Below are 21463 nucleotides of genomic sequence, written 5' to 3'. Positions count from 1 at the left end.
AAACAACTTGAGTGGGAGTGGGATGCAAGCAAAAGACATGAGAGTGTTGTTAAACAGAGGCGCTTCGTCTGGATTGCAAGCAGACAGTTGAGAAGGCAAAGTGCTGTCATAATGCTCCCTTGGTGACACATGTATGAATTACTAAAAATGTATTTTTACTGAACTTTTTAACTTGTTTCTAGAGAAAGTGTCCGTAATACGGACGTAAATAATACCTATAAAAGACAGAAAAGACTGTCCGTGTCCGTACTAGAGAGTGTCCGCTTTAGAGAGGTTTGCCAATATGCTTTTTCCTATTACAGTGTTTGGGGATTACAAAATATGTCCGTTACGGGAGGTGTCCGCTTTACAGAGGTGTCCGTTAGTAGAGGTTTCACTGTATATATATAACTGACAGACAGACAGACAGAAAGAAAGAGCTTCAAACTGTATCCCTTTCTCCTAAAAATCCTTCGCTCACCACCCTGTATAAATTTCTTTTCTGAGTATATTTATTTACAAGTAAATCCATGGTAAGAAAGAAGAAAACTTATGGCAAAATTAGAAAAAAAAGTATAAATACTTACATAAGGGCTGGTAGTTATCCTTTTATCTAATCTAAATGGCTTCGGTTTTATTCTGGGCCTCTTTTCGTGTTTAGCTTCATGACGATTGGAATCAACGTTAGACGAACCTGATCCCTCTGACTGATTTAACGCATCACTGCTGAAAGACTGTTCCAAGGCACTTCCGTTTCCTTCAACTCTGTCAGGATTATCTGCAATCTCTTTGTTTGCATTATGCATTTTTTCCTTGCTAGAAATCTCTACGTTTCCGGTATCATTTAGAAGCCCAACGTCAGACTCCTGAAAACTGTCATTATTTACACTGCCTCGGTTCTCACTCGTATAATTACTACGCGTCACTTTCATCAAATCTGAAGGCTTATTTGGCACAGTATAGTTTATTGTTTCAATATGCTCATTAGTTACAGTTCTATTTTCGTTATGGAGAACGCTTGAAGAATGTACATTATTTGTACGCAGATGGTGTTTTGACCTAACATCGAGATTGCTTCTTCTTTCCGTAAACCGACTAGTATTAAATACCTTCTTACCTGGACTTTTCTTTGCGTTCCTATTAAACGAACGTGTTTCTTCATCTGTATATTCACACAAACCACCCTCAGAATCAGAAATTTCATCCCCGACTGTATCCCTTCCACTATCTAGATTTTCATGACCAGGACTATTAAAGCCCAATTCTTCACGATATGAACTATGTCCGTTGGTTCCACGCACAAAATCAGTTTTAGCACCAGTAACTGATGTATTAATCGGAAGACAGTTTTCTGCTTCCTGTGTTTTGCTACCACAAGCTATAGGAACGTGTTCATTTAGGTGTGTCTCTGTCACATAAGGATCTCCTTTATTATTCATATTAACATACACACTCTGTTCGCGCTTATCCTGAGTATTATTCAAGTTCTGAACAGAAACAGAAGCTAGTTGTTTAGAAGTTCGAGTTATATTCTGTCGTACTGCTGACGACTGTGGATTTCTGATCCAATTTCGTTGACTATTGCTTTGGTTCAAACTCGAAGACATGGAGCACATTCTACTCCTCATGAGAGCGTTGCCCAGCGATTCGCTGAAAATGTCGTGCTGCGAAGAATGGCTTCTAGATGGCGAATTTCTGTTGTTCGTTCTGTGATGGTTTCTTTCTAAATGTTGACGTTCTGTGTTCCCTACAAAAATAAAGTTACCATTAAGAAACAAAAAAGAAAAAAAAACAATTAATTCTCTCACTGTTAACAACTTTCCTTGCTGAGATAATTTCACAATTAATGAAAATGTTTTACTACAATTTAACTTTTATCAATGACTTCATGCAATATATACAAAGTGTGATCAAAAAATACAGTGAATACTTTTATCAGAAACAAAGTAACAAGCTTACATGGAATTTGATTTAATTTCCTTCAAAGGATTGTCCTTGGTTAGCAATCCCAACGCTGAAGCCATTGACTGGAAGCATTTCTGGAAGGCTTCTTTTGGAAGAGGATTCAACTACTCTGTCATGTCCCTCTCAATGTCAGGACTGGTGTCCAAACGTTTTCCTTTAAACATAATTTTAATTTTTGGGAAGAGCCAGAAGTCGCGTCATGTTATATCAGGAGAGTACAGTGGATGTGGACAGACAGAAATATTTTTTTTTCGACCAAAAACTCTTGTTCGTTAGTCAAAAGTCAGGGAACAAAAAATTTCGCACACACTCTTCTCATTTCCAAAGCGGTGGTTAAATGCTTTGTACGGACACGTACGAGATGTTTAGGTCTTTGGAAAGCAGTCGAATAGTTATTCGCCTGTTTGAAGGGGGGCGCGGTGGCTCAGTGGTAGAGCGTTCACCTCTGGTGCTTGGGGTCCCGGGTTCGATCCCAGCCCCCGCCAAGTGAACTTTGTGGTGGACAAACATCGTGCTCGTGGGTTTTCTCGGGGTTCTCCCGTTTCCTCCCACTTTCTTCATTCCACCATTTCACTCATCTCTCATCATCACCGTCTCCTTTAGCCTAACCGGCATAACCGTGGGACGTAAAACTCAAAGATTTCATTTTCGCCTGTTTGAACGAACATTTTTGCCATTTTTTTTTTTTTTTTTTTTTTTGTACGTTTTCTTCTGTTTTTGAGGTTAATGGACGTTCCAAAAGTTTGCTCGTCTTCTACCGACTCATTTCTGCTTTTAAATCGCCCATACCACTTGTAAACAGTCTTCAGAGTAACAACACTATTGCCATACACCAAATTCAACATTTCATGAGTTTTTTTGGCAATTTTTGGCAACTTGAAATAGAACTTAATGTTCACATGTTGTTGATGTGCGACGGACATGGTAAACACAACCTCACTTTAGCGACTCTGCACTCAGACTGACAAGTCAGAACATGTTTTATCATGACGCTGCCTGGCCTGTGTCAATGGATCAGGCTCTCGAATAAATTACATCAAATCGTTGTAGCGTCAGCAGTTACTGCTAAAAAGAAATTCATTCACCCCATTATTTGATCACGCCTTGTATACTGGTATCGAAGTAGAAAGACATATATTAGAGTCATATATAATATATTAGTGGAGGGCACAAAAACCGGTTTTTCGGGTTTTAGAAAAAACGAAACAGGTTTATGAAAATTTTCAAAAAACCGGTTCGGTTTTTACCGGATTCGGTTTCTTTTCAAAACCGGTTTCGTTTTTTTTTTCAAAATTTGTTCTATTTCTGACCAGAATAGTGTTTCTTGTTCTCCGGAAATTGAGTCGGTGAATTGAATGGAAAACCGAACCGGTTTTGGAGAAAACTGAAATGTCGGTTTTCCGGGTTTCGGTTTTTCAGAAACCGGTTTCAGATTTTTATAAAAACCGGTTTTGCCCATCCCTAATATATATATATATATAATCAAAGTAACAGAAACACCTGAAAAAAGTTAAATATATTAATACAGTATGACGTTGGACCATCTTTCGCTCTCAGAACAGTTCTGATGGGACACATGGAGATCGTGAATGGCACCAAATGGAATATTACACCATTCCAAGTGCAGTATATCACTCAGTATCGTGAGATAGGATGAAGTAGGAAATCTGCGTGGATTTTTGTCTCTAAAATGGACCATATACATTCAATTGGGTTTAGGTCAGGGACTTAGCAGGCCAGAGTTGTTCACCCTAATTCCAATGTTTCTGAAAACATGCCGTAACAGATCCAGCCACGTGAATAGGCGCATCATCATTGCAGGCTTTCCAATGCTAATGAAAAAAATATAGGAAATCACGACGAAAAAATATAGGTTTCGTGAAGCTGTGAAAAAGGAATATCTTAATTATCCAACAGGTAGAAATAAAAAATGCACATGCAAATTACACCAATTGTTATATGAACATACATTCCACTCTAAATATAACTAAATGGGTAATTATCTCGTTGCAAAATTTTATAAGAGTTTCTAATTAATACGTAATTAGCACTTAACAACACCTCGTCATACCCGGACTTCGTTTACAAAATTCGTTATGCACTTACAGCAGGGTTCTAAACAAACATAAGTAGAGCCCATACCAGCTCCTAAGTAATTCTTGAACTAACTAAACTGACGCATGATTATGAATACTCACTTGAACTAATCTTAGTACGAGGATCATTCAATAAGTAAAGAGACAAAGTCTATATTTTTAACACTAATCATTTTTTTTTTCAGGGGTGTTAGCTGGCAACCTTGGGATATGCTCTGATCTGCTGTTTTGTAATTTTATGTCAACATAACTTCAAAAATATCAATTCATCATGGCAAGTTCTCTAGAAGATTGCACCTTAGAAGAACAGCGCTCAGCCATTAGGTTTTTAGTCGCAGAATGTGTAAAACAAAGTGAAATATTTTCTCGAATGTTGAGACAGTACGGTAACAGTTGTATGAACCGTGCGAATGTGTACAAGTGGGTTGATCGGTTTAAAAGTGGCCGAACAAGTGTACGTGATGAACCCCGATGTGGACGTCCAGTGGAAGTTTCTGGTTCTTCGTTGGAATCGAGGATTGACGGACTTATTCATGATAACAGAAGAATTACTGTTGAAATGATAGCTGAGGAAGTTCAAGTAAGTGTTGGAACTGTTCACAATGTCATTAGGAACATTTTAAAGTACAGAAAAACGTGTGCCAGATGGGTTCCCAGACAGCTTACTGACGCTCATAAAGAATCAAGGCTTTCCATTTGTCAAGCCTTAACGCAACGAAGTTTGATTGAAGGAGACGCTTTTTTTGAAAGAATAGTGACTTGCGACGAGGCCTGGATCCATCACTACGACCCTGAGACCAAAAGGCAGAGTATGGAGTGGAAACACACTAGCTCTCCAGTTCGCAAAAAAAAAAATCATGGTTCAACCTTCCGCTGGTAAAGTGCTGCTGACCATCTTCTGGGACTCACAGGGTCCAATCTATTGCGATTTCCTTGAAGATCAGCGAACTATCAACAGCCTAGACTATTCTGAGATGCTAGAACACAAAGTTAAACCAGCTATCAGGAGCAAACGCCGTGGACTCTTGTCAAAAGGAGTCATTCTTCAGCACGATAACGCCCGCCCTCATACAGCCCAGCTGACCCGAGATAAGCTTCAAGAATTGGGTTGGGAGGTCTTACCTCATCCTGCCTACAGCCCAGACCTCGCCCCATCTGATTTTTACCTGTTTGGACCACTCAAAGACGCCCTACGTGGAAAAAGATTTGCTAACAATGAGGAAGTTAAGGCAGCGGTGCAAAGCTGGCTTCGGGGTAAATCGAAAGATTTCTTCGCCAAGGGAATTAGGAAGCTGCAAGAAAGATGGGACAGATGCATAACTGTAAAGGGTGATTATATTGAAAAATAGCCTTAGTTTTGAAAGATTGAAATAAATCTCTATTGAGCTATAGCAATTTGTCTCTTTACTAATTGAATGCTTCTCGTACATGTTATTTAATAACTGCCCAAATTTTCAGTGGCAACATCCATCTTCCTCAGTGGCGTTTTCTTAAGGTATCTACCACGAAGCATGCCATGTGACATGATAAGCTTGCTATAGATGCTTTAACAACGGTGTTGAGGACGACCGGAGTTCCCTCTTCTCGCGCATTTGAATTTTCAATTTAATTTGTTATTCTTTCATAGCTTAAGATCTAACACATTTTGACGCTCCTCACGCTTCTTTGTTTCTAAAGATAATTTTCTTTTCTGAGGCTTTTTCTTAACATCATCTTTTAGGAATCTGTCTTAATGGTTTAAGAGGTTTTTCATATCTTCTGTGAGCACCTGGAAAAAAAATTCCTGCCTCTTCTGTCAAATAAAGCAGATTTAACAAACTTCCAAACTGAGAACCCTGTTAGTCCACACGAATTCTTCAACTACCTGTGATGGGTCCCATAGTTTTCGAGCTACGTAGCTTCGAAGTTTATTTCTGTAACTTGTCAAAACTCCTACTTTCAACCTTAAATTTATTACATGTATTTGCTTCTTCCTGGGTGATGAACATCTCTATGTCCTCTCTATTTCCAGCACAAGATATAATGATTCCCTGTATAGGAAGAAATCCTGCAGACAATGTTGCTCAGTATTATTTTGGTTCAAGGAACAACCTTAGTATGCGAAATTTGGAAAAGAATTTCAATTACCTAATAAATGCTCCTCTTGAGCTGTCCATTCCTCACTACGCTCCCATGCAAATTCGTGTTCCTGCTACAAAAAAGAACATTTACATATTAAAAAGCAGAAATTAAGCGAACTTCCGTAACGAGTACGCAATATCCTTTTTTAAAACTACGGAACATGCAAATAATACGTGCCAATGTGTTTATCCCAGCGAAATCATTTCAAGAGATGCTATCGTTTCTACATTCAATTCGTTATTCCAAATACGAAAACAGATTTATTCGCTGAACTTATATATTTATTTGTTCATAACTAAGATTACATAAATCGTAAATCATGATATGTTGGCTAATTAACAGTTCTACAACTCAACTGTGATGAATTACAAAAACTTAATAAATGGAAAACAAAACTTCTACTTTAGCAAGTTTCAAATCTTCCTACAAATTTTGTGTTTCGTACATTTACTCTTTCTGATATATATATATATATATATATATATATATATATATATATATATATATATATATATATATATATATATATATATATATATATAGCGCCCCCTAAAATAATAATGTCTATTTCGAGAATCCGTTTAATATGCGGATATCAGCACCCTTATACGACTTCAGAGAGAGTTAAGCAGTACGAGTACCTCTATTTCAGAAAATATGAAAAATGAAATGAAACCTTTCAGTTTTACGTCCCACAGTATGCCGGCTAGGTTAAAGGAGACGATGATGATGAGAAATGGAATGAAGAAAGTGGAAGGAAACGGGAGAACCCCGAAAAATCCACGCACACGGTGTTTGTCCACCACAAAGCTCATTTGGCACGAGATGGGGTCGAACCAAGGACCCCATGCACCAGAGGTGAACGCTCTACCACTGAGCCACCGCGGCCCCTTTGGAAAATAATACGAGTATGACCTTTGAAACATTTTCAACTCGTTCTCGTTCTCCATTCTTGCCGTATACAGAAAAAATAAAAAATTCCGGTATTTTGAGACCGACAATGGTGTTACGATAAGTCTCACCACTCATTGTCAACATTCTTAAATCAATGTTCACAGTTGTCGTTTCCCCTTCCTTATTCTGACGGGGGGGAAATGAACAATGGAAGTACTTTGTGATTAACAATTGTAAGGTTATTGTTATTAAAAGCTATTTACATTATAAAAATAAAGTGAAAGCCAGCAACAATAAAGCAATGTGAAAAAAAAATTAAAACAGCAACTATGTAATTATAAAGTTCCCCATGAATTTTAGGCCAAAAATATTGAAAAAAAAACGGGGTGCTTATATTCGAGTAAATAAAGTATATAAGTTCAGTAAATGACCGAGGTTGAGAGTAGCAACAATTCTTGAAGTGAGTTCGTTGGAATTAACACGCTCACACCGTAAGGTAATCACATCACTTAACGAAAATGAGACACATGCTTTCTATTGGGTTGGCCCGTAAGTCCTGACGTTTTTACTAAGTGAAAATTTTGCGTGAAAAATAAAATGTTTTGTAATGCATTTTAAGGTATTCGATACATAATTATGTGCTCTACAAAATAGTGCTTCTTTATGCTAATATACTTTTTGTTCTTTTCAGGTCATTAAAACGGGGTATCAAGTCGACAAAGAAGAGCACTTTCGACACTTTTTGCTTTTTGCGTTCAATTAAGGCACCAAAGCCACAGAAGCTGCTCGAGAGATTTGTGACGAGATACCGCTTAGGACAGCTCAAAATTGGTTTAAGCGATTCAAAGACGGCAATTTCGACCTCAAAGACATGCATCGCACTGGACGCTCAGTTCAGTTTGATGAGGACACACTGAATCAGCTTATTTACAACGATCCACGCCAAACGACGAAGGAATTGGCAGAGATAATGGATTGCTCCCACAATACTATAGAGTGAAACTTTCACTCGATGGGAAAGTTGAGCAAAAGCGACCGAACTTATCGCCAACCCAATATATTTAATATGAAACTTGCACTTAAACTAAAGATCTAATTACAAAGAAACAAATCAAATTGTTACAATTTTAGAATCCAATATTATCTTTCCGAAAATTCTTGTGACACCGTATACAGAGCTGTAGTCGACGGTACACGGCGTATACTTTCTGTTTAATCGTAGTCATTAGAGTGTACCTTCTTCTTCAAAGCGTATAGTACTTTCGACTTTTGTTTCGTTTATATTTATTTATTTATTTAATTGGTCCATGACTCCAATGATAACTCGGCGTCGCACAGTGGGAGATTTCATCGATCTAGGGGAACTTTATTCAGTGTGTGATGCACATTTGCGTGTGGCAGGTTTTAACGTTCTATTCGATTGAAATATGCGATTTCTTTGATAAAGAATGTTGTTTGTGTATTATTTACCAAAGAAGTAACACATGTGTGAGAAAGGTAAACACGATTACACATAATTGTTAAAAGGACAACAATAGGATTGATGTGATCAGCTTATATCTAAAGAAACGTTTATTGATAATGAGTACATTACATTAGATAGTCAGGACAATAAACAAGAGTCAGCGAGCACGCAAAACTGACAGGAAAAACAAGTTCATTAGTCTTAGTCACTGCTCTGTTCCGAATGATCAGAGGAATCATTCACATAAGGCGCTTTTAGCAATCGTAGTACTTCGGATATTATGTCTGAACGTTTGGTTTTGGCAGGAGCACGTTTACTAGCAATATATGGATCAGAGGTGATAAGGAATCTATGAATTAAATCCGTGTTGGTATTCACTCTGGATAATTTTCTTGTGAAGAGTTTCCTATATTTTTTATTGTCTTTATTTCGAGCCTTCTTTGCTTCTTCGGAAAGCTGGCAATCGGTAGAAATTGGACTTCGAGTACGCTTACGGGCATATGATACCAAGAATACTTTTGCAAATACAGTTCCAAAGTGCGAAGAGCGCACTCACTAAATTTGTTTGTATCAGTCGGAAAAACACAATTTAAACATTCTAAAATAATGTGTCATAGCTTAATAAAGTGGACATTCCGAAAAAACTTGCAGGCTGTATTGCCATCATTAGTGTTTCCTGCTTGTTGTTTTGACATATATACCAATAGTCCAAGCTCACTACGAAATTTTGCTTGGACAAGTTCCTTTTTTTAACCGATTTTCATCCGATTTTCTTTGCCTCGTACATGCCATGCTTTAATATCTAGGCGGTAGGCAATGTGAAGAATGCATTCCATAAGACGTATTCAAGAATAAACCGGAGATAGTCAGAGTCAAAAAGTTCGGATCTACAGTTTTATGAGAAAGAATACGAAGATTATTCATCTCTCTCGGTTTTGCTCCACATAAATAACACGTCTGCGTAGACGCACATGAGGATGCAAAATTACACACTTTTCCATCAATCATACAAAAAATTATCTTAGGCCGAACGATAAATTCCTTCTCGTCTATGTTATTATGATCTGAGTGACCGTTTCTTTTGCAACCTCAGAACTTATTTCATGACAATATCTGGTAGAGGATGGAGCGGGATTTTGCCAAATAACACAGTTACGATTGTTAGAGACACTGTACAGTTGAATAGGGGCCATAGATACGCCAAACAAACTCTCGTCAGTTGAATGCTCATCTAAAAAAAGTTGGCGATACATACTTTGTTGCTCACCACCACAGTTCTTCTTAATTGGCGATAGATACTTTGTTGCGCACCACCACAATCCCCCTTAACACCAATATTAATGTTGCGAACATCAGACAAAGTTCGAAACACGTCTTCTTGTGTTTTACTGAGTCTTCTTATGGTATTATGAAAAAGGGATTGCACCGGTATGTCAACGGATGTCTCTGTGATCTTTATTTCATCTGGATAACAACGTTGCTTAGCATCTCTAACCTTATCATAGGATGGATACATTTTGCAGCCTGCTTATTTTGCCTCATCACGCATGACATTTTACTGGTTTTTCCAAAGATTCGCATCAACTAGTAACAACAAAGCTTCATCTTCTGATAATTTTGCCGATACGGGGAGTGTAGCGCTTCCAGATTTCTTGATTTTTCGTACCCCGTGTGGGGAAAGAACAACAAAACTCATTGACGATCGCTGCCGAGTCGCGTTTTCCTGCCCTCCGTAGTTTTAATTCAGTCAACATCGTCAGTTCCTCGTTGCTGGTTGATTCTATAAGTTCTTTAACTTTCCTACATTGCACTTTTGAGGTACAATTTCGGTCTACCGCATTTATTTTCAACAGACGTATCCGTTGGCAGAACAGGCATTAAGTTGAAGTCTACTTCATTTTCCAACCATGTTACATTGTCTTCTATCAACCTCTCCTGGTGTCGATTGGCTTTGTCCCGTTTAACCATTACGTATATCATTAATACATTTTCTTATTCTTGCTCGCGAACTAGTGGTCAGTTCTACTACCTCGGTTTGTTCCATTATGCAATGTGTTAAAACTTTAACCGCTTTGTTGACGCATGTTGTTCCCACACATCTAATATAACATGCCATGTAAACACAGGAGCCATTTTTACGCCATGACCTCATGGTTTTGCGCAAACTTGCGCAAGGTTTCTCGATTGTTTTCACTTCTAACCTCAATAAGCTTTCAGGTGAACTTAATACGCAGGCTGAACACCACAGAACACCTACTTGAAACCTTGTTTGTAATTTACACATAACATTTTTTCCGCACGTTCACACACACTCTTTTCCTACGCTATCCCCTAGGAACCCTAAAATGTAATGCAAAGTTCAAGTGCTCGATCTTTCCTTCGTTGACCCTCAATACTATTCCAGCACTGCACTGACCACTCTATGTAAGCACAGCAGGACACAAGTCAAATGAACTGCTAGTACAAAGCGTACCTGTTGCAGGCTCTACGCGCGTGCACTTGGCTGCCTCCTTAAAGACCATATTTGCAATCGTTGCACGCGACCATCGCCCGAATTCATGTCAATTTTATACCACCGGCCTATTTAGCTATCTACATCGCAGGTATTCTTTGCTCTATTGCATAGTCGCAAAATTGAATAAAGTTCCCTTAGATTGATGAAATCTCCCACTGTGCGTCGGAAAGTGGCGCCTCCATCCCCCACTTCTTCAGAACTGCAGTCAGCCTGGTCCTCCAGGTTGGTGGCTGTGCTAGGCCGATCACCCGGTATTTAAAACCTGGGATCGTGCACAGTAGAAAGATAAGCCTCGGATGTGGACTACTCTTTTTGGATGCCGACATTGCTATCACCTGTTTATGATAAACTGATTCGTAGTTTTAAGACACATGGACCCAGAGCCATGGGGCGGAGGAGTGAAGCGCATGGAATGGATCGAATGGTGCCGTAAATGGTTGGTAGGAGTGTTTGGAAGTGGTCATTTAAGTAAGAAGTGTCATCAAGAAGATGGCATGAAAAGCTTTTAGACCATAAAACAGTAATCCTTTATACTATTTTAATTGAATTAATACATGCGTTTTCATTTTAAAAAATGCCTTCTATGTCTTTTATGACAATCATAGATGACCACAAAACAGTGTATACCCTCTGAAAATTTTAAGACTACAGCACTGACCGTATACGCTTGCGTAATGTCTGCATCCGAACTTTACAAGTAAAATGTCTGAAGAAAGTAAAAGGGGGGGGGGGAATGATCCCTATAATCTCTACAGCCTGAAAATCACAATCTCTTCTACTTAAAAAAAAATACAAGATACGGGTATTTGTGCTTTCATTCCTGTAATGTAGCGTATCATTTTTGTTCTTCTTTAGTCATTATGAAGGGTAGTTTTCATTTAATTAACTACCAGTATTAAATAGGACGTTCGAAGTGCAGATTATATCGAAAATCAATTACGGAAAAATGTGCATTTTTATGAACTTGCGTAAACTCTACACCTTTATTTTGGCGTTCTAATTATAGCTTTTTAAAAAAGAAAAAAGAAAGAAAGAAAACGAACATTACAGACGTGCCTACACGGTTCTTCTTAAACTTTAATAACCGTTTCTGCAAATTATTTAGAGGCACTATATGTTCAACAAGGAGTTTCTCAGCTTAAGCGAGAACTAAGAATAAACTATCAAATGTCCATAATTTATAATGAAAATAAGTCTTTAACTTGATTCGAGAAAATAACCTAAAGAAAAAGATTAATGCTAGTGACCTGGGAGAAAACTGAAGAACACACAGAGAACATGATAACTAACTGTAACTCACATGATGTAGTAATGAATCATAAAACTTTTGCATCAGAGGTAAGCGTTCTACAATAAATCAGCTATAGTGCTAGTATAAACTTTGTAACAGGGCAAAGAAGATCCGACGAGAATATGTGGAAAGCTGCAAAGCAAAATGATAGCTTCAAGCGTGATATTTTAGTTACCTTGACTTTACTAGACGATTAAATTGCGTTTCCTGTCTTTCAGTCACCTTCTCCGCCCTTCACACACACACACACGCAAACATCTCTACTTATTGTGAATACTTACTGTATGAAGAAATGACGTAACATCGAATCGATTATTTGGATCACAACGATTAGGTACAACATCAAGCCACATCTTCACCATCCACTGTAAAGAAAGGTAAACATTCTCTATTATACACTCGTCAAAGAAAGAAAAAAAAAAGCTTATTAAAGCAGCTAACTCATAGGAAAATATTTAAAATTTCGCCGAGTTATACAAATAAAATTGTAAAAGTCTTGTTTCTGTACATTTTTTTAAGGAACAATTATCCTCCCTCCCCAAGCTCAATCTCTGTTTATATCTCTAAATAGTTTGATTTAGTACTATATAATGCTCGACATCTTGAAAAGTGTCAATCAATCTCTCATTAATTTACAAAGAATTCCACTGATACACTCTACCTATAGATAATATATTAACTTCGAAAGCTGGCTATACAAGATAATGTATGCATATACGGGGTGTTCCGTGAGGAAACCGACAAGCTTCGCACAGATGTTCCTCGCATCGTAACAAGAGAAAAAAGTTTTAGTTTGGACTTTGCTGACAAGTGCCTAATTTCGAAGATACAAGCAGTTTTAGGAAATTTAGTAATAATAAAGCCAGAATAACTACACTGATCACCAACAAACAATTCCAGTCAACGTGCTCCTTACATCGAAACAAGAGAAAAGTTTATTTTGCATTTTGCTAAGATGGATACATTCATTTTCTTTGTTTCAATGTAAGGAACATGTTGAGCGAGTTTGTTGATAGTCGCAGTGTAGCCAATCTAGTGTCATTATCACTAAATTCCCTAACATTGCTTGTATCTCCGAAATTAGGCATTTCTCAACAAAGCGAAAAATAAAATTTTCTCTTGTTTTGATGTGAGGAACATGTATGCGAAGTTTGTCGGTTTCCTCCCGGAACACCCTGTATATATTTTTCAACCAATTAACTGTTTTAATCTGCCATTCCTTCGCTCACCAGAAAGCATTTAAAAATCATCCATAATTTCGGAAATAAGAGTATTAGTCATAAATATATTATTTTTAATTTTCTGAATACTATTTTGCAGTTAATTACGCTGCTTATGTGAATATTTTAGGAGCTTAAGAATTTAATACTTGTATTTATATAACGTTCTCTAGATTAGATAATTTTAACTCTACAAAGCCAAATCCAAATAATAAATAGAGCTTCAATTCAACAAACGCCAATAATCAGAACTGCAGTAATGACATTCATAAAGATTAAAAAAAAAAAAAAAAAAAGACAATCAAATCGACAATAAAAAGTAGGATAAACATCAAGTTGAAAATTACGTTTTACTCTGGATTTACTTGCTTCCTACAAAATAAGGAAATTCCTGTGCCTTCCTGCACTGTTACGAAATTTAATCCGAAAGATGTTGCAAAGTTCGAAAATGTTCTTAAGGTAGTGAAAGAAACGCAGGACAAAATTCTATTTTAAATTTCTTGTTTCTAACTAATGATTCAACTGAAAGACATACTGGAACCTTAAAATAAGAGTTTCAGAAACAAGACAGTTTTTTTTTTTTTAATATATATATATAGCTGAAATTGGTAAAGAAAACATTATGATTATTTTCACTTATAGTGGGTGATTCAAAAAATGGGAAATTTTGAAAATTACATAATTTCATGAAAACAAAGTTTTTATAAGAAAAAAATATCTCATTTAATAATAAAAAATAGTGCCATTTTAGAATACACAAGAAGAAAATACAACTGATAAATCAGACGATCTCGGAGGCCATTGAATGTCACAAATTTTTCGAAATTACGCCTTCTCTAACAATTGGCGTACAGCAGCCATCGATATTCGTGCTGTGTGGGACATTGAGCCATCTTGTTGAAGCCCGGCTGAGTCAATAATGTGTGGAAATGTCGTAGGTTGTTGCACAACAAAGGTTTCAAGTGTGGCGACGTAACGATTCGATGTGATTGTAATCGCATGGCCATTCTCGTCCTCAAAACCATAAGGGTCCATCACACCGTATGATGACATAGCACACCACACAGTAACTTTGTTGCTGTGCAATGGGCGCTGGTGTAGCTTCATAAAAATATTTTGTGCCCGTGGCATCCTAAATTAAAATGACGGCGGAATCCTCTACGTGTGCCCTTCACACTATCATTGTTCTTGTAAAACGCTTTGATCGCGAAAGAACGTTGCGCACCACTTCAAGCATTCAGGATAACTAAATGGCAGGGTGCCGTTAACAAGCTGGCGTACGTTATTCAGTGTTACCAAACTCCCACTGTTTTGCCAACACAACTTTCAAAATTTCCCGTTTCTTTGAATCACCCTGTACTTTCATTAATTATTTTTTTTAAGCGTTAAAGTACGATTTTTGTGTATATTCGTTACTCCATAAGTTTAAATTATCCAGAATAAATTGTTCATTCATTCATACATCCATAGATAAGTAGGACAATACGCCCATGATATGGATTCAAAATCGTCAGGACAATTTTAATTTGAGCTACCTTCTGGCTGTGATTAGCATATGTATCTTTGGCTCGGAGGTTTGATTCCTGGCAGGACCTTGTGATTTGGATCTCACGTTAAGCTATAGGATCACGCCTCCCTATTGTTTCCGTGCCGAAAAGGAAAATAATAAAGTAAACAAAATTCATTTACCTTGGTAGGGTCTTCTTTAATATTTTACTCAATATTTCGGTAACTACTGAATGTTACCCTTGTCGAAGGTGTCAAAGATAACATTCAATAGTTACCGAAATATTGGATTAAGACACATTATTATTATTATTATTATTATTATTACACGTTAACGTTTTATCCCATTCAATCAACTAATTTGTAAACATACTCTTTTACTTACTGCGTCTAATATTTAATGTATTAATAACTGTATTCTTTCAGTATTCCCTGTCACCTTTTTCAGCATATCTGGGCAACTCACATGGAAATCATCTTGCTTCTTAGAAGTTTATCCTTATTTCGTGTGCACAGTAAACAATGATGGAGACAAAAAATTAATACTATTGTTAAGGGATATGAACCAAGGACACCTTTACTCATGTGGGAAAACAATCCTTCATCAATTGAAAGCCAAGCAGCCTTCGAAGAGTTCACTGCCTGATGGTTATTAACACCGACATTTGTTTGACGTTGCCAGCTGACATCGAAATTTTACATTTAGAAAATAATCACTTATTGTTTTGCTCTTAACAAGAAAGTCTTTGAATATGTAAGAAACATTTGTAATAAACGGTTGTAGCGACTTTTAGTACCTTTACCCCTTGCTATATCACAGTCTCACATGCGCCGCTTTTAAATTTGTTTTTGTTAGATCAATTGCTTTCTTAATTGGTTTGATCTTATTGGTCCTCAGAGCCATGCTCCTTGAAGACATTGTCCGCTTCTCGCGTTTACCTGCCTCACGATGTTACAATAAGAAAGTAACGGATATTGAAAATAACTACTTTGATTCTGGTGATCTTTCTTTGTTATTTGTCTTTCTGCCAACTTTAGCAAGCTCAGAACGAAGCCCAGCTGCCGCTTTGTGTTGGGTCAACGACATGTGGAAATACAGACTTTGAAAATGTCAATTTGGGTAATTGACCATGTTCATGTGATCCACTGGGTGTCACCTTCATCTCCTCATGCATGACGTCAGAGGGACAGTCGTATCAAAAGCGATTGCGCAAGTACGATCTTGGCCATTCGTCAGTCTATGGGCTTTGGATTTTGGATACTCCTTATCATTTTGCAATCTTTCCGTCATTCGATGCCATAGTCGACTGACGGATAAGTATTTACCAATGGGAACATACAACACGACCCGGTCTACGAGTCTCCGGAACTAGGAGGACAACGCCTAATATTACCTATGAGTAAGAGGGAGGATATTGGGACATCACCGATTTTGGGTGAGACTGTTCAAAATTAGTTGCTTTCCTTTGCCCTACCATCTTTCTCCCAATAACACCCTTTTTGCTACCCATTGTTATTGTTGGAAACATGTGTTTCATTTCAACCATATTTCTAAAAGTTATTCCGTACTTCTTAGGTGCCTCTCATCGCAAGCACGTCCCTTGAATTCTTTTCCGTATTGTTTTATGGTGGAGATGCTGGGTATCAATATAATAATGTCAGGGAATATCTACACAGTACAGTTAATAGCACATTAAATATTAGAAGCGGTAAATAAAGGAGTACGTCTATAAATTACCATAAACAGCATTCAGCCACTATTAATTTCAGATCAATTTTCTGGGGTGATAAAGTATAGAATCCGAAAGAGGAAAGACGATTAAGGAAATATAAAGATAATAAGTGTATATGTTAGAAACAAAATCAATTTCTTTATCCTCACCATGTTTCTCCTTCTTATAAATAGATCAATAAAATAAACGGCTATCTTCGGAATATAAATTCTGATTTTAGGAGTGAAGAAGGGGTTCCATGACAACTGTCTGATACTTTACTGGTCAATACTAACCTGTGTAATTCCAATACTATTAAATTACACTAAATACTTCTCTACACATACATAATGGAAGCAGCTATTAATTCAAGACTTACTGGTGGGTTAGAATTCAGGGCGTCACTCCATTTACGCGGGAACAACGTCTCATCTAGCTTTGAATTTATACTGGATTCCCCTTGGGACACTTCTAAGCACGAAGTGTTATTGAGTGGTCCATGATATCCTAAACATCTAGATGGAATACTTCTTTGAAATGCGGAAGATGAACAACTGAAGCTTGGGTTCACAGTGGCCGCCCTTTCTTGTGGTATACGCCCATTTTGCCTTCTATAGTTAAATCCATTTGTACTTATATTGTTAGTGACAGGGACTTCATCATTCTCCTCTGATTCTACATTCAGACTACAAGATGTTTCGAATATTCTTGAGTCAGACTTGTCCAGTGAATTCACGTTTGCATCCTGCTGTCTACTTAACAAGGATTGCTCCCTAAGGAATTCGTTGAAGCTCATCATTTTCTAAGGAAAAAAGGAAAAAAAGAATAATTAAATGCTTTAATAATAACATAAATGGTTTATAATGAAAGTCAATTACTCTTCGATCTTATAAAAGATGTCAATCGTACATAGTGCCAGAAAATGTAGAAATCAACTCATACAAATTAAAAAATAGAAAACAAAATAAAAATTTCTAAATTTTCTGTCGATCGATTCCAAAAACTGTTAACTAAATATTAGCAAATCGAAATAGAAGTTTAAAGAAAATGAAACTGAAACCACAAAAGATAGTGCACAGTAGACAAACGGTAAAAATACGCACCAACCGGTGCTAAGTGGTCACTATATGGTAGTATTGTACCTAATAAGCGTCAGGGCAGGACGAAGCAGAACGGCCCGAGTAAGCGGTGCGTCTGTAGGAAGCAGGCACGATAGTGAAGATGGATATGCGAATAAAAATAAAAAAAAGCATGTTCCTTATTAGCGCGATTGCATGGTTGAAAATAGCATGCTATTCTTCGTGTCTGAGTAAGGATACCAACCGGAGAGGGCACTATAAAGTTGACCCTTAAAGAAAGTTTATATTACAACTGCTCCCTTCCAGAGAACTACATGGCAGTAATATGCTGTGTTATTTCTATGTTTTTACTCGGAGTTTGGTTTAGATTTTATCATTTGATTGTGAACTCATAGATAATGCCCTTAAATTTTCCAAATATTACCCCCAGATCCTTAATTTGCACCACCAATCCACAGAGAGAACTAAAACATTACAATATGTACTAAGAGCACAATTTAGTAACTACTATTCTATGATATACAATTACAATTAATACTTTAAATCTAAAACAATTTCATAAATGATTAATAAGTTGTCTGCATAAATTTGCCAATAATGATAATAATGGTGCAAATAAAGAATATTTCTTGAACATTTGCCCTCCACAAAAGAAGGGCAACGTTTAAGGAACTTATTAATGTAGGCAGAGATGTTTAAATCATATGTGAACATAACAAAAGCGTAAAAACGTGCGGTCTATTACTATGCAGTTGTAATACAAAGATAACTCGTAGTGACCACCTAGCACAGGTTAGTGCGCGCTGTTTGCAACTCGCCTTCCTTCACGTGTCGCATCGCCTTGCTCTGAATCATAATAGATAATCTTGTTTGTAGTTACTATCTAGCACAGGTTGGCGCATGTTTTCCCAGAAGTAATCGCTTTAATGGTACGTAAGTTTACCGGTATTTTATTTGAGAAAAAAATGTGTAGACATTGTTCATAACATATTATAAAACTGTACATCGGAGTGGCTGACATCTGGTGTAGGAGTCCTTGGTTAAATTTCAGACAAAGTGAGTTTGTGGACATCGTATTCATGTGTACTTCGGAGATCTTCATTTTCCTCCCACATTATCATTTCACAAATTCTACCATAATAATTCACTTAATCATCCATTCCTTTAGACTGATGAGCATGTGCGTGGGGCATTAAGGACTTCATTATTATAATCCTGTACGCGGTTAGTGTAGGGTTGCCATTTCTCCAATGTAAATACAGGAACGCGGGTTGTAAAGATTTCTCAACATGCACGCAATACATGGTATTCCGTAATTTAAAATGACAGTGTACTCACAGCATACGAACCTCATATGTTCACGAACAAATCGGTTTACGAACAAGTTTCGCGAACAATTTTCTCCTCAGCAATATCTCAGGGTGTGAACCCACATACAAACGCACGTGATGACAATTCTATATGAACAGTAATGCTTTTGCGCGTTTTCAGTAACATTATTTGTCAGAGTGCTGTGATTAAAAACTACTTTTTTTTTTTTTTTTTTGCACAACTTGAGTTTTTAAGCCCTCGTATTCTTTTCTTTAATTCAATGTTATTTATTTATCTTGAAAAAGAATAATCACTCTATTTGCTTCATCACATAAAAAAATAAATAAATAAAATGAAAACAAGAAGTTTAGGAAAACCAAAAATGCATCAAAAGATTGCCATCTTGGCCAATAATTAGATTTTGAATCAGGGACCACAAAATTTTCGAACGGCCTCTAAATCGAGTTTTCGTATTTTCTACGGAATAAGCACATCATACTGAGTTAACTGATAGTTCGGGTTTGGCTACATTATATGTACTAGTTCTCCAGATATACGGCCTACAAGAAAATTTTTGCACGGAAGAATATAAGAATGCAAATAGGGTAGAAATAAACAGTGGGAACTTCCGGTTCATACGTTAGTCATGGACGTGTGTGATAGATCTAATGCAAACATACGGTTTCATTAAAAAGAATTGTGCGATAAAGAGCGTAAATTATAAAGTTTCTGCAGCGTACCGGTATTGGTATAATAAAGCGTAAAATTAACTGTGTGAAGTATGAAAAAGAAGTAAAAATACAGACAAGAGGCAATAAATACTCATTTTGCTGTCGTAAAGGTAAGAAAGGAAAACACTGTAACACACATGTATCATAAGGTACTTCTTTTTGAAGGATCGAAATTAACTGTGGAGAAAAAATGGCACTTTTTAAGTATTTTTCCACTATCCTCTTTTATGCGTATACCCCCCGTTGCTGACGCGCCCCCTTCCTTTGCTCCTGCCTTGACTCGATTAGATAGCATTCATGCTTTTTAATGTCTACCTAACACATGATGATTCGTGGTTTATGCATTAGTTCCTCATTTAGTTCATGTTCTGCAAACAAAAAACGGAAATGCAAGAAATGTGTCAAACTTTGGTAGAATTGTCTGCTCGAGTAATGCCCAGTGATCTAGCCGATTTGTTGTATTTCATCTGTTACTTCTGTTCATCAAAAACTGGCTGGGATTAGCGGAATACCGAAGATACTATTTCCAGGAAGAATGTCTATGTATTCTCAGTCTGTGCCATAACATCTTCCTACTGCTATTAATAATCATAATGACCTCTAACTGCATTGTCATTCCGCAAAACGAAGGCTATGAGGAAGGATTCACTGATAAAGTGGAATACGAACCACTAATCCTAGGATCCGAGGAACTGTATTCCCAGAAATTACAATGAACGCTAGTATAAAAATAAATAGGGTTTATTTTATTTCAATTCTATAGCTAACTGAATATCATAAACAAAACAATTTCACTGTGATACGCACTTATCGACTTCTTTGACAACTGCCAATCACACTTCAGATTCCTACAGATGCGGTTGTACTTGTTCATCATTTTATACCAAACATGTCACCCACAACAACAGTAACTTTTTAGTTGGTTATATAAACTATCAAAACATAACTTCTTTTCACACACGATACTAAATATCGCTAACAAAATCTCCCCAGTGTCAAAAGAATGGAATTTTACAAACGAAAATAAAATATTTACACAATAATCACATTTTATCATAACTTCCCGCCTATCAAACAGTAATGCCAGATTCTTTTCGACAAAATATCTATAGAAACATAGTCCTAGGGCCTCAAACCCTGGGGTGTGGGGGTCAATCCATACCAGACTTCTCCAAATTCTGTGTACAACAACCCAACGCAAAACAGTACAAAGTCATCATAACAGCTATGCAGATTATTACAAATTTTAAGTTATGTATCGCAAATCATTACCGGACATATTCTGCAACGATTGCGTGAAGTAATGCAAAATTTGCGTTGTGATCGACGATAATGAATAGCTGCTGCGTCGGCTTACGCAGTTCACAAGACCACGTGAACTACCCAATATTGTGCGTAATTCTCCCAAAAATACAAGAGACGCTAGTGGTGTTCCTTGGTTTCTATGTCAACTGTAAGTGATTTTTGAACATAACGTTACCAATATTATACGACATTGCAAATAATTTTGTATTCCAGTTGAAATGGATTTATTGAGCTTTATATAACCTATTATTTTCTTATTGGAAGACAATTCCG

At 37.0% G+C, this 21463-nt stretch overlaps 1 protein-coding gene across 1 annotated transcript in view; it reads right to left on the bottom strand.

Moving 5' to 3' along the window:
• The window catches only part of LOC145665087 (uncharacterized), a 35238-nt gene extending 14217 nt beyond the window's left edge, over positions 1–21021 (bottom strand). Inside the window, exons 1-5 of the mRNA XM_081732357.1 lie at positions 20922–21021; positions 17144–17566; positions 12608–12691; positions 6168–6231; positions 567–1726 (exon numbers count right to left, since the gene is read on the bottom strand). Coding sequence (XP_081588483.1) covers positions 567–1726; positions 6168–6231; positions 12608–12691; positions 17144–17566; positions 20922–20942 — 1752 coding nt within the window. The 5' untranslated portion in view covers positions 20943–21021. The remainder of the gene's footprint in view (positions 1–566; positions 1727–6167; positions 6232–12607; positions 12692–17143; positions 17567–20921) is intronic.
• Between the last annotated feature and the right edge of the window lie 442 nt (positions 21022–21463).

Source organism: Thermobia domestica, chromosome 11 (genome assembly GCF_964235325.1).
Source record: "Thermobia domestica chromosome 11, izTheDome1.hap1.1, whole genome shotgun sequence".
In the NCBI taxonomy this organism is placed as follows: Eukaryota; Metazoa; Arthropoda; class Insecta; order Zygentoma; family Lepismatidae; genus Thermobia; species Thermobia domestica.
This window is presented reverse-complemented; position numbering and strand designations above follow the sequence as displayed.